Genomic DNA, 17,331 nt, shown 5'->3' with positions numbered 1-17,331 from the left:
TGGAGTTTATGGGCGCAACCAGACGAACGCATGGGGCATGCATTGATTTGCCATAAGATGGGCGCATGAGCTGAACGAGGGGTGCAACCAGATGAATGCATGGGGCATGCGTTGATGTGCCACGAGATGGGTGCATGAGTGGAACGATGAGCGCAACCAGACGAACGCATGGGGCATGCGTCGATGTGCCACAAGACGGTTAGCTCATTCAACCTTAGCTATAATCCTAATGCATGCTTCATACTTTGTAAAATAAGTTGGCTTAAAACATGTTGAACTAGCTTGTAAAAACCATTAGCATGCGTTAGACATGGAAAACATACTTGGAAAACTCATACATTAGTAAACATCATGCTTTGGTCATGCTTTCAATCATAGAAATAAGTTACTTGCAATCACATAAAACTTAACATGAGAATAACTTTGCAAAGCATAAACTTTATCATTTAGAAACATTAGTCACTCACAGCTCGTCGGAGATCTTAAAAGGTTTATATGCCTCTCTTAGCTCTTCTTGGCCTGAAAGGACATAATCCCTGGTTAAATTCCTTAGAATTCTCAGCAAAAAGCTTCAGGTAGCTCACTTACTGATGAAACTTTCACCAACAAAGTAGAATTACTAGTAAGATGATCATTATGAGCGAGATCACCCTTATTAGCGAGATTTGTAACTTTTCAGCGAGATTTGCATCCTTAGCGAGATCCTCCTCTTCCTTAACTCACTCTCGCTCTCGCTCATTTTCTTATCTCTCGCTCACTCTCGCTCATTTTCTTATCTCTCACTTGCTCTCGCTCAATTTATGATCTCTCGCTCGCTCTTACTCACTTTCGTGAGCTGCCTGCTTAATCTTCTCAAGCAGCTGCCTACTTACGCACTGATTCCCTATTCTAACTTCAAAAATTCATAACTCAAAATTCAAAACTTTTTTTAAGAAACTTCCTTCTAGAAACTTGTTTAGAATTGAGTTAATTTCTTATCCTTAAAATATCACCAGAAAATTCCTTGTAGTTTGTCCTAAAAATTTTAATCTTCACTTCAGGCCTTGATTAATCTAAGAATCTGCCTCTTCTACAAATTCTTCCCTTTTTGCTATTCTTCGTGTGAGATCTTTCTCCAGCAAAACAACCTCAAAAACTAGATTCTCCCAGCTTTCGAACAACACTAATCTCATTTAATTTGCTCAAGTCATTTTCCAAAACCGAGCTTCTGAAATTCCTCTCCCTTTTATACTTCCTTCCGCCTCCCCTGTTCAAGGGTTAAACTGCCATCTCATCCAGCACTTAGTGCTTCCGGCCAATTCTCATTAGTCAGTTTCTTTAATTAATTTATTTTTCCTTCCTTTCCTTCATAACCCATGTTAGGCCTTCTCCTCATAATATAAATTTAGCGTGCATCGCATACTCCATCATCTAACGCCCAACGCCTATCGTCTAGTGCCCAGTGTCTATCGTCTAGCATTCAACGTCTATTGTCTAGCACTTGTTGTGCAGCTCATCGTCTAGTGCTGATGTCGATCGTGCAGTGACAACGCCCTATCGCTTAATGCTATCGTTTAGCGAGATCTTTCGTATCGTCTAGTGCCCAGCACCTATCGTCTAGCTCAATCGTTTAGCAAACAATCTTGCTGATCTCGCTCTCAACGATCTCGTGCATAGCCTATCGCTTAGCTACTGTGAGCATTGTTTACCTCCGCGCAATTACTACACGATCGCCCAGCGTTCGCCTACACGATCGCCTACCTCATCGTGTAGTGTTGTTCACTTACTAGACGATCACATACCCAATCGTATAGTGCTGCTCATCTGCTACACGATCGTCCAATGCCTTTGCTCGCACACACTTGAGGCTTTTGCAAGCCTTATCAACGCATTATGCCTTTCAACCCATGCGTTCATCCTTAGTACCAACGCATAGTTTACCCTTGCCTTCAACACTTAACCTCTACAAGCCTTGGTTGCTATACACGCAATCCCATGCGTCCACACTTCTCCATCAACGCATACCTACACTTTGCTTTCATACGTAGCCAATTTTTACTTGTTATATTAAAACTCACCCTTGACTAAGTATTTCTAACACTTAGAATGTTCTTCCTCCATCCGCTTACTTTCTTTACCTCCTTTCATAATTTTACTTAACACGCTTGTTACTCACTTATGTAAGAAAAATGGAGTACGGGTTTACAATTATATCATATGTAATTAGAACAATTCAATTTAATCCAAAAACTGATCTTCATTAATTCCCGTTAAGCTACCGAGGGGTCTTCATGGACCTATAGCTTGAAGCTCCAACAGTATGTGAATATTAATTAAACTGTTTAACTAAATTATTCACCATCCGTTAACTATCGGGCACTCTACAAAAGACCGACAGCTTCACTCTGCGCACTAAAAATATATTTTTGTCCATTGGATATAACCAATCAATAGTATTATGACCCTTCACAAATTGCTCGTAAGTACAGCTGAACCACCTGTTTACATCTAACTCTTTAAGTACCACCGATCCCTCTAATGAACAATAAATCATGGTCCACCTATGACCAAATTCCTCTTGGGCCAGAAGAGGGTGCAGCGCCACATTATTCAAGACCCAAAATCAACCCTTAAGGGAGCAATTTATCTATTTGCCCTGACATTTGGGAATGAGTGAATTCTCTCTTATGTAGTTGTGTTCCCAGCTCCTCAATCAGACGAATCCCCAAAATGGTAGGCTTATTGAGTCGGTAATCTGGCCACTCTCATCATACAAATCAAAGGACCGCCCTCATGGGCAGAAGTTCACAACTCACTCAGGATTCAGGTCATATTACCTATGGTCATCCTGGTGAAATGTAAGTCTCTATTATGAACAACTTTATATAATGAGACTAAACATTTCATGATCTATTCTTATACAAACTTCTTTGTATAGAATATCCCCGCTCACATGTCTCCACAAGAATAATCAGGATCAGACCATTTGAAGCACTTTACAACAATTGTAACATCTATAAAGCAGGTCATATTCGTAGTATCACCAGGATGAGGTATCCAGTCTTATCTATCTACTACAGACCATTTAGGTTATCACCTAAATATGATCCACTCGTATGTCTTTACATATATGTTTAAGATACAAGATAACATTGGATGTTAGTTTATTGGTTTGTGGTTAATGCAACTAATTTTGAAATAAAACATCACATATTTTATTACATAAATAAAAAGTTTGTACAATACAATTACAAACTATAGGACCCTACGAGATTTAGGGAATTTCCAACACCAATCACCTCCATATCGAATTAGTAGACACTTTTTTGTCGCAGATGAATATCGTCTAATACACATGGATCTCTCTCATTATCACTCTCTCTTACTCTCTCTCTCTCTCACACTCTCTTGTTATCACGTTCTCTCACTCTCGTGCTCTCTCTCTCTCTCGCTTTCTCACTGTTGCTCTCTCTCGATCTTTCTCTCAAAACCCTAAAACCATGGTGATGATCGCTCTCACTCTCTCTCGAGCTTTATTGTTGTTGCTCTCTCTTGCTCTTTCTCTCAAAACCCTAAACCCTTAGTAATGATCTCACTCACTCACACTCTTTTCATTATGCTATTTACATACCTCTTTTGAGATCACGTTCCAATACCAATGAAATCAGGTTTTAGGAAAGTCTGTTATGTTATGAAAAACCTGTCCTAAGAACTCCGTTTGGTTATGAAAAACTCCATTATAGAAAACCTCGTCAATAAATCTTCGTTCAACAAAATCACAGTTCAAATGAAGTTCAGATTTTAAAGAATTCACTATTACATGTTTAGCGTGTTAATGATTTGAGATTTTAGATAGATGATTTCGTGAAAATTGTCAAATCATTCGTTCACTAACAAACAATCACATCATGATGGAAGAGAGACAACGAGAACGAGACCAATACCATGAGGGGTAATTCTTGTAATATCATATCATGATGACGTCAGCAGAGAATCAATTGACATTTTTTTTAAAAAAAAAAAAAGTCACTTGGCATTATGGGCCCTGATTTTAGGTCATCGACCCACATTTCCCCTTAAATTTTTGCAATAAAAATAATATTTTAATTGTGGTTAAATGTAAATCTATTCCTGGTCTGGTAAAAGTTAACAATTTAGTTCATATAATTTTATTCAAAAATTAGTTCTTATCATTTGATAAAATCTTTATAAATAGTCCTATGATAGTTTTTTTAATAAATTATTTCATAGAAATCTGTTAAATACATATCTTTTCGTAGGCTTGTTTTCAAGTACAGATAAATATTCAACTTATTTACAAATATTGTAAAATTTCATTGCGATATACACTGATAGATATATATTAATATCTATCACTGCATGTCTATCACTATAGACAAGGACGGATTTAGTATGTACCTAGGAGGGCTCGAACTCCCCCTCAACTTTATTTTTTATATATATATATATATATATATATATATATATATAAACTGGCGTTGTAACAAAACCATTAATTTTTAAAAATATTTTCACCCATTTTTTCATTTAAAACAAATTTTCATTTTTTTTAATCTAATTACCTGAATTTTTGTAGAAAAAGTTATTTTAAATGACAAAAGTATTAAAAATATTTACAATTAATAGCAAAATATCATAGTCTATCTACGATAGGTAGCGATAGACAACAATAGACTAATATGTGTTGACATTTGGTTATTTTTTCTTATTTGAAAACTGCCTTTTTTTAGATAGTTTCGGAAGTATAATGATATTTTGAATAATTTATAAATAAATCGGTAATAATACCTTAAAAAAATGAAAATTGAAATTTCCTTTTTCAAAAAGTATTATTATCTTGCATGGCGTAATGAAATTTTCGTTTTTTACAAAAATCATTTGAAATTTTAGAGATTAATCCTCCCATCTACCTTTGTTCACTCCTAAATTAATAAAACCTCTAGTTTGGAATTAAAAATAAACATTACAAATTTAGTAAACAAGATAAAGTTTCAAATATTATTTTATTTTTTAGGCTCGACTTAAAAGTGGTATCATTCTTTTTACATATTTTTAAAATAATATATGGGTAAGAAAATTAAACCTCATGTCTTGAAGTTTCATAATGTCATAATACAAGTTTATGTTAATTGAACTAGGCTCATACAAAATGACTAATTGATTAACTCTAAAAAAAATTATTGAATATTATTATCTTGCCATTTAAATATTTGTTTTTCAATTATTTAAGCCTACATCTTTTTGTTTAGGTAGTTCTTCTAATACATGTCTATCAACATACTTTAATTCAATAGATCATGGAGTTTTTGTATGGATTACTCAAATTGATAGAAAAAAAATGAGATTTAACATGTTTTTTTTTTAAATGAGGTTTTTTTATCCATGCTACCGATGAAATTACTAAAACGAAACTCTCACACACGCGGAATGGTCTCCCGCTCTCTCGTTCCATCTCTTTCCTCTCTCACATGACTCTCCTTCCTCACAAATCGCTATCCGTTCTCTTGATGTCTCACTTTCTCGCCTGCTCTACATGGTCTTGCTCTGCCTGAAGTTAGTTGCGTCGGAGCTACTCATGTGGGCTCGTTGTGTCGAAGAAGAATAAAAAGACGCGATAGGAGAGAAGAAGAAGACGAATGTGAAGAAGAAAAAGGAAGAGAGAGACCAATCAATCACGTAATAGAAGAAAGTAGGAAAAAAAATGTCAAGAAAGAAAGGACAATAACGAAACTTTACGTGATCATGACTCATTACATTAATAAAAGTGGGGTAATTTCATTTTAAACCTCTAAAATGAGGCAGTTGTGTCATTTGATCGTAGATGATCATTTGGTCCATTTGGAAAAGAAATAAAAAGGCAGAGCAGGAATGTGATTTACAACTCCAAGAGCGAGTGGCAGATGGAAAGCAAAACAATGCTTTGTATGGATCATTGATTTATTATTAAGCAACAACAGAAAACGCATTATTGTTCTCACCAAATCTCCCCAACCACACCACGTTTATATAAAAATTAACAACTATCCGTCTTCTAGTCCCCCAATACGAATAAAATGATTTCAGTTTCATTCCATTATAACCATTTTGGCGTAAGCTCCCCATAAACAAAGATTGAGTAAAAAAATGTCAAGCAGAGCAGGTCCACGTCCACCAACTGTTGTAAATTTTCCAGTCAGGCCCAACAGCCGCCTAACCACCTCGTCAACATCAAAATAGTACAACTCTTCTTTGCTTCAACTCTACTTCTATAAATCCTTTCACTGCAAATTTGTGTTGTCATACTCATAAATGTCCCGTATCTCTGCTGCCCTTTGATCAGAATTTGAAACTTGGAAACAATGAGCATGAGGTCCAGCAGACCCCCACTCTCCATTAACCTTAAGCTCATTCTTCTTCTCTTCCTGTTTCTTTCCTTCCTCCTCTTAGTAATCAGATCTGGTTTTCAATCTTCCCAGAATAGTCCACCGCCTGCTACACAAACCCATTTATCCAACTTGACAGAAGAACCCGAATGCCCATCTCCTCCCACGACTTCCATTTGCACAAAAACCCCGGCTTCTGTGGCCAACGCTCTCATCCATTACGCAACCACCAACGTAACCCCCCAGCAAACCCTCAAGGAGATCTCTGTGTCCGCCACAATCCTGGAAGCAAAGTCACCCTGCAACTTCTTGGTGTTCGGATTGGGGCATGACAGCCTCATGTGGACGGCTCTCAACCACGGAGGGCGCACGGTTTTCCTGGAAGAAGACAAGGCCTGGATCGAGCAAATACAGGAGCGGCTGCCCAACTTGGAAGCATATCACGTGCAGTACGACACCAAGGTCCATCAAGCGGATGAGCTGATGAAGATGGGAATGGAAGAAGAGTGCAAGAGTGTGGGAGACCCCAGATTTAGCGAGTGTCAGCTTGCGCTCAAAGGGTTTCCTAGCGAGATTTATGAAATGGAATGGGATTTGATTATGGTGGATGCTCCAACAGGCTACTTCAATGAGGCGCCTGGAAGGATGAGTGCCATCTACACGGCTGGACTCATGGCTAGGAACAGACGGGAGGGTGAGACCGATGTGTTCGTTCATGATGTGGACAGAGTAGTTGAGGACAGTTTCTCTATGGCTTTTCTGTGTCAGGGATATCTCCGCAAACAAGAGGGCAGGATTAGACACTTCACCATTCCCAGCCATAGGCCTCGCCCGGACACACCTTTTTGCCCCTAGACCCCCCTTTCTTTCAGATCACCATTCTTCTTCTTCTTCTTATACATATATTTTTATTTTATTATTACATACAAAATCAACCCCCACCTTTTTTGTATTAGAACATGCCACATTATGCTCAAACTCCAACCACATTTGTTCCTCCACAATTAATATTGATTTTCACTTTATATACATTCTACAAATTTTCAAATGGCCGAACAATGATATTACTAAATTAACCCTAATCCATCAAATTTTTTCTTTTTAATTTTTTTAAGCTTAGTGATTTAATATTAGAAAATTTTCGAGTGAAAAATAATAATTTTTGTTTGTACGTGTATTGAAATGGGTTGATAGTAGATTCATTTTTGTGGAAAGCCACGACAGTTGGATCGCTATGCATGAAAAACATTGAGTAAATTCTTTGCATTGCATTACATGGGAAGGGAAGACATAACAAAACTTGTAAGGATGCAAATGAAAATTGTAGGGGCGGTTGGTTCAAAGAGTGGCCAGCTGCTGGATGTTGAAAGGGGCAATAACAGATTGGTCGCCATTAAAAGCCTTCCTGGCCATGAGAATGTTTACTGCTTCGGTGGGATGGAATGCATCCCAAAAGATATACTGATCCCGATTGGTACAAGGCGTTTGGAAAGGGAGGCATGTGATTTGGCCTCTGTTCCTCCCAACTCCACAGCAACCTCTGTTCAATACACTTAACCCATAAAATCTAGAGTTGACAAGCAGGTCCTGGAACATGCGTTCTATGTCGATGTAACTAAATCTTGCTCCTGGAAGGTTGGCATTCAGCTGGTTTATCATGCTCTTAACATTCACATTGAAAGGTCGAACAAGTTGGTTCACTTCTTCTGAGCAGCTTCCCGATGGGCTCTGTGCCAAGATGCTTGGAATGCACCCCATCAGCCCCAACCCTGCTATCACAAACCTTCTCCCTCCCAGATTGTACAACCTCTGCCCATTAAAAAAGTAATAAAAGCCATTCATTATTTACGTGTAGATTGAATGCGATGTTAAATGAGGATTGCAAATGGAGTTACTGATACTGACAGTGAGCTGCTGCGTGTACTGGCTGACCAACAAATCCGCGTACTGTTGAGCATTATATTGATTTCGAGTGGGGTAATTGGGCATAAGATAGTTGTTAAGATAGTCGTTGCTCCCCATTCCCACAAAGAATATGCACCGTCCGATGGATTGTCCCACGTTCGCCGCCCCTAGATTGTTACTAAGCTGATCTAGCGTGTTCTCGAAGTTTCTGATTTGTTGATTGAAAGGTATGCGACTCACCTGATGAAATCCCAATGTATACTACATTATCTACCAGTGTAATGTTCCATACAGTGAAGTCTCAACTAATTACAAGATGAGTGGATACTTACAAAGTTCCTTCCGGTAACGTCAAGAATGCCTGCAGCAGCGGATGCGTAGTTGACTCCATGCAGAGATTGGGCTCCAGAAACTTGAGAGAAGGCAGGAACTAATGGGAGTCCAAGCAGCTCCGCTACATGTACATGCAATGCAATGAATAACAACAATATTGTCAAAAACATATGTACACACACACACACACACATATATATTCACATGCATGCGTATAGGTTGAAAAATGGAATACACATATGATGGGGGCTGGCAAGTGGCATACCTATTTCATCGACCATGGTGTAGCCATTGGAGAAGCGGCCAGTTGGGCCGCCGTTGAAATCAATGCCGTAAGGGAAATAGTTGGCCTTGGCGAAAGAGGGAAGATTGTTGTTATTTCCATTGTCAATGAGAGAGTCTCCGAATATGAACATGGCCGGAACCATCTCCGCCCTTCTCCCGGCCCCATTGCCGCGTGTGAAGGGACCGTTTCCACCTCCTTGAAATTGCCCAAGACTTGCACCAAACAACAACACCATTCCCATAACAACCGCCACACCGTGAACCTTAAGATTACCCATCACCCTTCTACTTTGTATGAGAAAAAGCTAAATAAGGAAAGAGAATAAGGAGGGAATTGCTTGATATAGTGGCGATCAAGTGAGTGTGAAGGAGAGTGGTTTTAATAGGAGGGGTGAATTGAAGGTGGTAGTTGGGAAGGTAGTAAATGGATTCATCTGTTCTCTTGCAATGCAGTAAATGAAGCAGCAATACCAACATCTCCGATTCCCAACCATCCCAATTCCCTTTTGTTCTGAAATAAAAACAAACTCACTCATGGGGGATCCCATCTACTTTATTATCACTAGGAAAAACAGGCGGCTTCCTCTATGCATGGCATACAAGAATATGTCTAATTGTCAAAGGGTATAAAAACAACATAAAAAAAAAAAAAAAAAAAAAAAAAAAAAAAAAAAACTTCCATTTTTCTCGACCATATAAAATTAGTGATGTTATTAACGATTAGTACTAAGGTAATATGGAATTTTTTTCATACTAATTATAATAATGCCACTCAAAATGACAAAAATAAAAATAATACAAAATAAAATAAAATAAAACTTAAAACATAACATACTTAATGGTTTATTTGTTTGGAAGAGGTGAATGGATCCTTATATTTCTTCATTCGAGATTTTTTTAAAAAAAATGTTATTACAATGAACAGAAAAACAAAGAAAGAATGAAAAAGAAAAATAAAAATGAAGATGAACATAGTTGGAATGCAAACTAGGGTGAAAACGGTTTGATTCGGTTTGTTTTGGTGGTCAAACCGAAGCAAATTGATTTTTTTTCCCTAATATGTGAAATCAAACCGAACCGATTTATTGGTTCAAACCGAATCGAAACAAACCGCCTGGATTTCAAATTCAATTTTGGTATTTTTAAAAAATCTATGTTATACTTTTTTAATTAAAAACGGTTCGTTTTAGTTTGATTTTAAATCCGATTTTGTTCTTTAAATTAAAAACAGTTCAGTTTTAAATTTGATTTTACTTTTTTTTTAATACGTAAATATATAAATATATATTAGTTAAAAACGGTTTAGTTTGGTCTCAAATTCGGTTTTTGAAATTGAACCCAAACCGAACTAAATTAATTCAGTTTCAAAATTTCTTCAAACCGGATCGAACTGAATTTTTTTGGTTTCACTAAATTTTCGGTTCGATTCAGTTCGGTTTTTAGAAACGATTTGATTTTTGCAGTTTGAATGACCACCTCTAATGCAAACCTTCAAACAAGGATGAGAGCGTAAAATTATATTGAAAATTGAGAGGAAAGAGTACAAACGATGGAAAATGAGCGAAAAAATGAGGGAGTGTAGAATTGTGTTGAAAAAAAAAGTTAAAAAAGAGAGAGAATGTGAAGAGTTAAAAATCAATTAAGGGAGAGAATTAAACAAGCAAAAAAAATGAGATAATAGTAAAAAAAAAAAAGAAAGAATATAAATTAAAGATGAGGAAGAATTGTTGCTTGACCAAAAAAAAGTCTTCGACTTAAAACCAAGGTGGAGTCACGTAAAAAATTACATAAATAAAAATATGGTAACAGTGCCACTAATTGAATAGAGAAGGTGGGTACTATTTCCGGTAGACGTAGAAGAAGGAATTTTCTGGCATCATTAGATCCGAGTTCGAGTTTAGCCATTTTTCTGTCTTATATATTTTGGGGTGGATCAGAACTATCATGTGTATTCCGTAAGTTGAGAAGCTGGATCTCATAAATGAGCATACATGCTTATTTGATGATTTCAGTGCCATGATGGATGGATAGTACTTGAGGTAAATGATTCTCTTTTTTTTTTAAAAAAAAATAATAATAATAAATTGCGACTTTAGACTGGTTTAGTTCAACCCAAAACCAACATTAAATGAACTTATAAGCCAACCCAGCCAAAAACTTACCATTCATTTGCACTGAACCCTACCCATTGGGTTGATTGAATTTTTCAAACCATCAGCATCGTGAATGCCAGGCTATCCATTCATCCAACTTCTGATAAATTTTCAACTTTGCCTACGGCATACTGGGTCTGGCCCATATCCAAATTTCGATATTTTCTTTCCACAGTTTCGTTGATTACATAACATTTAGCAAACAGAAAGAAAAGTTAAGAACCAAGTAGACGAATCGTGGGAAAGTACTACGCAACATCGACAAGGACATCAGAATACAGAGGTCTGTCAAATTGAAGAAGGATAAATATAAAATAAAAAAAAGCATCCAACCCTGACGGGCTTGTTAGGTATACTAACTTTAACCAGTAACAATTGTTCTGTTGATCACTCATATACACGCATACCAAGTATTCATTCCTAGCCCCATAAAGGAAACATTTTGCAGTTCCTACTAATATGTCTAAATTTAGAGAAAGTGCACAATTGTATAAGAATAAAAGACCTCGGTTTCCTTTTCTTATGGTAGCCAAGTACTTCACATAACTTAGGACTCCATCGCTGACTACTGGTTGGTTCTCATTCCAATTTCTAGCTTTTAGATAGAGACCTCACCCAGTGCTTAGCCACAATATGACAACCTTTTGATCTAAAGGTTCAAAGGTTATACTTCAAAGTTCAAAATAATGCACTCCTTTGGAATAGTGGAGTGCAGTTGTCTACTCTTAACAAATCGAATTACCACTTTATCCTTATACTCTACACAGATGGGCATGCTCAGGCAACACCGTCACAAGATTCCATACATGGATTATCATCATTTAAAATAATGCCAAAATGCCATCGAGAAAACCAAGTTGCAAATGAGGTAAATGAATACAATTATAACTTAAAAAGTGTTGAGTTTTACACTTAAAATATTAGCATAATTAAAAGAGTCAAGGCTTCCATAACTTCATTGTGCTGTCTTCACTATAAGTAGCAACGAGATTTCTATGAGGATGATGACTCACACCTATCACGTCCTTCTCATGAACCTGGCAGAAACAAATTAAAAGAATTTGGTATCATTACTTTTTCCTCAGCTTCTTTCGAGCTAAAATAATCTAGTGATAAATTATGTCGACTAACAATATATGATATAAGTATGTCACTAATAGATTGATATGCGCAAATGAGTGACAGACATAAACAATATTTAAAAGGCAAACAAACAATTATGGATGGAAAAAAAAAACCAAATATCAGTTACAAACCTCTTTTGTTCTATTGATATTGTGTATCAAATGATAGAATGAGCACATAAACAATTATGGATGGAAAATAAAGCCAAATATCACTTCTATGCTCTCTTTTATTCTATTGATATGATATATATCAATGATAGACTTTAAAGGTAAAGACATATCACCTTGAGATTGAAATTAATCTAATGACAAACCAAGGATGAGACAGATTCTACTATTTTATCAGACCAATCATTAACGGAAAGAGCAGACTAAAGTACAGTAACTTAGTTCCTAACAATTTACACATTGGCGAGCCAACTCTGATTTCATCACATATTTAAATGAAATACAATAGCCAATTAAAATTGTCATAATGATAAGAAGTGTGTTCTAATCTATGTTCTTGGAAATAAGTTGTTTAAATTAGTAAATATATTTTTATAACATACCTTCATGAGATGTTCCAGCTTACCGGATTGGTGGCTGAAGCAATAGATATTCCTGCATATGGTAGACAAATTAAAGGTCAAACATTAAAAATTATTATTATTATTATTAATGTATAGTTTAGAACTGTAGGATACTAAAGGTTGGTTACAATGACATATAGTTGGGCAAATCCACCAAAGAAATTACAGTTTGGTAAGGTCAAACAATCGTACTTCCGTGAAAAGGGTACCAACTACCAAGAATTTACAGCATTGTAAAGTACCTATAAACGGCGCACATCTAGGGGGCCAATTCTAGATCATATAGTCTAGGGCACTAACCCGGAGTTAGATTGATTTATAAGTATGAAAATTGGCCAAAAAATTACAATTTGGTAAGGTCAGACAATCATGCTTCTGTGAAAAGGTAACTACCATGATTTGGAAAATGCACCAAACATGAAACTGAAAAGGTATCAATCACCAAGAATTTGCAACATTGTTAAGTGCCTATAAACTACCCACGTAGGAAAAAAAATTGGACACTGCACCAAACATGACAAATAGAGGACACAGTAAACTGGATGACTTTATTTTTATGCATCCATAACATAAGAAAACAGACCTTAACAAGCTTGTTTTTTAGTATGCCCTTGTATTTTTTTCATTTTTCTCAATGAGAGTTGTTGATTCTATAGGAAAAAAAAAAAAAAAACAGAGAGAGAGAAGAAAGAAAGAAAGAAGAAAGAAATCAGACCTGTCTTCACCAATGCAGTATATCCATTCACCTTTCGGTGATACGCAAGCTGCAACAAAATCTCCCCCTTCCCTTTTACCAGATGAGAAGCTCTTCACAACCTATATGCAAGAAAGAGATTATTAGTAATTAGTAAGCCAAAATAGTAATGCTATTAGTTACATTATTCTACAGAAAATTTTGAAGTATGTCAGAGCATCATAATAATTTGTAAGAAGAGAATTCCTCAAATCCCTTCTGCTTTGAGTTAAACAAAACTTCCATCTGAACCCCTGTAAATTGCATGCCAAACAAATTTGAAAAAAGACCAAAAAGTGCTTCTTCTTCAATGCCATGCAAGCAGATACTTCCAACCTTTTTTTAGAAGGAAAAACTTTTTATTCCACAGCTTTGGCAGATCACTTAGCCCCATTCATCTTTGGTGTATTATATTAATTAAAAGAGACTAGGGCTCCAAAATACAAGATTTCCGATGGAAAAAAGAAGAATAGAAGAACAGTTAATATTAATGAAGAGTGCAAAACCAAATAAGACGAGAAGCCTACAACTAATAAGTACCAAAAGCTTGGAAAGAGAGCTCCCATAAGAAGCCAAGAGCGTACCGAACCAAAATAAAAAGACCAACAGAGTGAAATATCAAACCAAAAAGCCCACAAGATTGCATAGTGACCCATGAGAAGAAAACTAAACTCCAAAGCAGATGAGGCTTTAAGAATCTCTGACAGACCAAAAATATAACCCTGAAAAATCCATAAAAGTGCTATTGACTCTAAACAAGCAAGGCAAACACCATTAAACTGTGACTCCCAGAGATTTAGGAAGAATTGCCTTCATCTAAAGACCGCAAACCTTAACTAAAGAAGAGAGTTCGTCAAGAATCACAGGAGAACACACTGTTGTTGCTGCTGCAATAGGCTCTGAACTAAGTGACTCATTGTCTTTGCTGGAAAATAGATCATAATATGCCACAGGCTAGCGACACTGCACCCTTCTTCTCTTTTCCCTCTCTTATTTTATTCTCCTCTCTTTCTCATCTCTTTATTGTTATTACTTTCGTCAGAAAAGACTACAAGAGAGAGTCATCACTGCCTTTGCCCTCACTCCTCTTTTTCTTTTTTTTTGGGAAAAAAGAAATAACTTCATTGAAATGTTGAAAAGAGACTAATACTCAAGATAGAAAGATATAAAAAGAAGACGACAAACCTTTCTACAACAACATAAGGTCCATGCAGAAAAAACTAAAGCAATCCAAATAAACAAAAATATTGAAAAGAGTAGATTCCACTAGGCTTGGAAAGAGAACACCACAAGGAGACGATACTCTGAGCAACCTCAAAACAAACAAACCAAAGAAGAGTCTTTTCTTGAAGAGCATGTTGATTTCTTTCAAACCAAAGTACCATCACCTCTACCCTCTCTTCTCCTTTATTCGTATTTTAAAAAAATTGAAAACCAACCAGCCGACCAATTGAGCCGTTTGATCAGTTAGTCGGCAGCCAATTGCCCTCTAAAATTGTTGATTTTCATGACCGATCAACGAACAGCCCTACCAATGTTGGTTTAGTCGGTTTTGGTTGATTGGTCGGGTCGGTTTTTGGGGTTCCTTAGAACACCCTGAGGATGATGATGCAAATTGAACAATGATTTGTATCCCTCATGTTTGTGTTGATTTGACCATCTCTTTCTATAATTACGGTTGAAAATAAGGGGTTGTATTGTGAGTTTAGCCCAAGGGTATTTTAATACTTTACTTTGTCCTAGATTTTTACTTTACTGTATTAGGGCTTGCTAGAGCCTATATATATCTCTGTCCTCTCTTGTATTGTGTAGAGTTGAAATTAATAAAAAGTGACTTTCTATCGTGGTTTTTTCTCCCCGTACTAGGGTTTTCCACGTAAACCTTGTGTTCCTTATCTTTATCTTTCAATATGGTATCAGAGCATGGTGATGAAACCCTAGCCGTCATTGATGAAAACCAATCGGTGCAGGACAACTTCAGGGCTTCATCAGCCTCGCTTCCACCACCACCAACAACGGCTGCTACCGCCGTCCCCACCACCGTGACCGCCACCATTGCTACCGTCTAAGCTACTGTAGATCGGTACCTCCAATCCCTTCATATTGGTCCGACAACCGTACTGCCGCCTACCCTAACGCTGGCTATCCGAGTGCCGGCCACCCAAGCGACGCCAACCTCATGGATATTCCTACTGCTGACAGTCGGAAGATATCTTTTGAAACAGGTGAGTTGACATCATACCACGGTAGACAGCAACCAGCCGCAACTGCCAGCTGCATTGTCAACTCCTTTCCCCATGTGCAGCTGCCTCCAAGCTTCCCTCAACATGTGCCGGCTAGCCATGGTAATATGGGTTCGATGGGTTTGTCTTCGGTAGTGGTTCAACGATTGGCTAACCTTCAAGCAAGTTTTCAACGACAGATTGTTGCCCTTGGGGCAACCCTTGGCGCTTCCAAAAACTTCCAAACGAATCCCGTAAATTCTGATTTATCTCCCGGTCTACCGATGTATCCAGAGAATCTGGTAACCACTTTTTCTACTTTACCCACAACAAATTATTTGTCTGGATCTATAGGAAATTCTACAGGACTCATTACAGGAGAAAAGTTGAATGGCCAGAATTAATTCTCTCAATCTCAGTCCATCAAGATGACCCTCTAGGGGCATCACAAATTTGGATATCTAACTGAGGAGATACCAAGACCTAGACCAGGAGATCCTCAAGAGCGCATTTGGAAAGGAGAAGATTCCCTGCTTCGATCTTTGTTGATTAATAGTATGGAACCACAGATAGGAAAACCCTTACTGTATGCTGCAACTACTTGGGATATCTGGGATGCAATTCAGAAATTATAATCTAAGAGGCAGAATGCATCCCATTTGTACACTCTGCGTAAATAGGTTCACGAGTGCAAACAGGGAACAATGGATGTTATTTCCTACTTTAACAAGTTGTTCCTAATCTAGCAGGAGATGGATCTATGTAGTGAAATTGTTTGGGATTGTCCATATGGTGGTGTTCAATATTCGAAAATTGAGTAAGTTGATCATGCTTATGATTTTCTTGCAAGTCTGAACTCCAAATTTGATGCAGTGCGCAGCCGAATACTGGGACAAAGACCAATACCTTCTCTTATGGAAGTGTGCTCTGACGTTCGTTTAGAGAAAGATAGATCAAGTGTTATGAACAACACTATTTTTTCTCCTACTGATTTTGCTGCGTTTAGTGCAAAATTATCTAGATCTGATGGTGACAAGCAAAATGGAAAACTGCCTCCTGTTTGTTAACACTGCAAGAAATCTTGACATACAAAGGATCAGTGTTGGAAGTAACATGGCCGACCCCCAAATGGCAGACGTTGTCCTCTGAATGACAAGTCCAATCCTGGCCGGGCACTTGTGAGTGAATTGGCGAGTGCTGCTTCATAGTCACAACCTCAGGTGAATTGCTAGAGCGAACCTGGTGTTGTTGGGGTCGTTGGGACTACAGCCCAATCAAGTACTTCCCGGCCCTTAAGTCTCCTCAGTGTCAATGGTAAGAAACCATGGATACTTGATTCAGGAGCTACAGATCATTTAACTGGATCATCTTATCATTTTCTCTCATATCTTCCGAGCACTAGTAATGAAAATATTCGGATTGCAAATGAGTCTTTTGCTCCTATTACGGAGAAGGGTCATATTTCTCCTTTTGAAGGTTTAACTTTATAGAATGTGTTGCATGTACCCAAAGTATCTTACAATTTACTATCTATTAGTAAGATAACTAGAGATCTGAGCTGTCAAGTTGCCTTCTTACCAAATAATGTTTTCTTTCAAGACTTGAGCTCAGGGACAACGATTGGCACTATCCAGCACGA

General features: G+C 37.3%; 3 protein-coding genes across 3 annotated transcripts in view; 1 reads left to right on the top strand and 2 right to left on the bottom strand.

The window, feature by feature from the left end:
- Nucleotides 1-5,920: 5,920 nt before the first annotated feature.
- LOC120075201 (glucuronoxylan 4-O-methyltransferase 3-like) lies at nt 5,921-7,410 on the top strand. The gene has a single exon (XM_039028404.2). It carries the CDS (start codon nt 6,339-6,341, stop codon nt 7,215-7,217), a length of 879 nt encoding a protein of 292 aa, XP_038884332.1. The 5' UTR covers nt 5,921-6,338; the 3' UTR covers nt 7,218-7,410.
- A 125-nt stretch (nt 7,411-7,535) lies between these two features.
- LOC120075200 (GDSL esterase/lipase At1g71691-like) lies at nt 7,536-9,409 on the bottom strand. The gene is made up of 4 exons (XM_039028403.2): nt 8,866-9,409; nt 8,600-8,721; nt 8,268-8,507; nt 7,536-8,171 (listed from the first exon to the last, which is right to left on the bottom strand). Exons 1-4 carry the CDS (start codon nt 9,161-9,163, stop codon nt 7,701-7,703), a joined length of 1,131 nt encoding a protein of 376 aa, XP_038884331.2. The 5' UTR covers nt 9,164-9,409; the 3' UTR covers nt 7,536-7,700.
- A 2,306-nt stretch (nt 9,410-11,715) lies between these two features.
- Nucleotides 11,716-17,331, bottom strand: part of SMU1 (transducin family protein / WD-40 repeat family protein) — a 31,416-nt gene continuing 25,800 nt past the window's right edge. The window contains exons 14-16 of the mRNA XM_039030360.2: nt 13,453-13,553; nt 12,717-12,768; nt 11,716-12,075 (exon numbers count right to left, since the gene is read on the bottom strand). Coding sequence (XP_038886288.2) covers nt 11,977-12,075; nt 12,717-12,768; nt 13,453-13,553 — 252 coding nt within the window. The 3' untranslated portion in view covers nt 11,716-11,976. The remainder of the gene's footprint in view (nt 12,076-12,716; nt 12,769-13,452; nt 13,554-17,331) is intronic.

Source organism: Benincasa hispida, chromosome 4 (assembly GCF_027475165.1).
Source record: "Benincasa hispida cultivar pf3 chromosome 4, pf3_genome.v1.1, whole genome shotgun sequence".
In the NCBI taxonomy this organism is placed as follows: domain Eukaryota; kingdom Viridiplantae; phylum Streptophyta; class Magnoliopsida; order Cucurbitales; family Cucurbitaceae; genus Benincasa; species Benincasa hispida.
Note: the sequence above shows the minus strand (reverse complement) of the source record. Positions and strands in the feature narration are given on the sequence as shown.

Excerpts from the sequence above, each read along its gene's own strand:
- LOC120075200 (XM_039028403.2), bottom strand. The coding sequence starts at position 9,163 with ATGGGTAATCTTAAGGTTCACGGTGTGGCGGTTGTTATGGGAATGGTG. Across the intron at positions 8,722-8,865 it reads CACCATGGTCGATGAAATAG|CGGAGCTGCTTGGACTCCCA; the intron begins GTATGCCACTTG and ends ATGTACATGTAG. Across the intron at positions 8,508-8,599 it reads ACGTTACCGGAAGGAACTTT|GTGAGTCGCATACCTTTCAA; the intron begins GTAAGTATCCAC and ends GGATTTCATCAG.
- LOC120075201 (XM_039028404.2), top strand. The coding sequence starts at position 6,339 with ATGAGCATGAGGTCCAGCAGACCCCCACTCTCCATTAACCTTAAGCTC.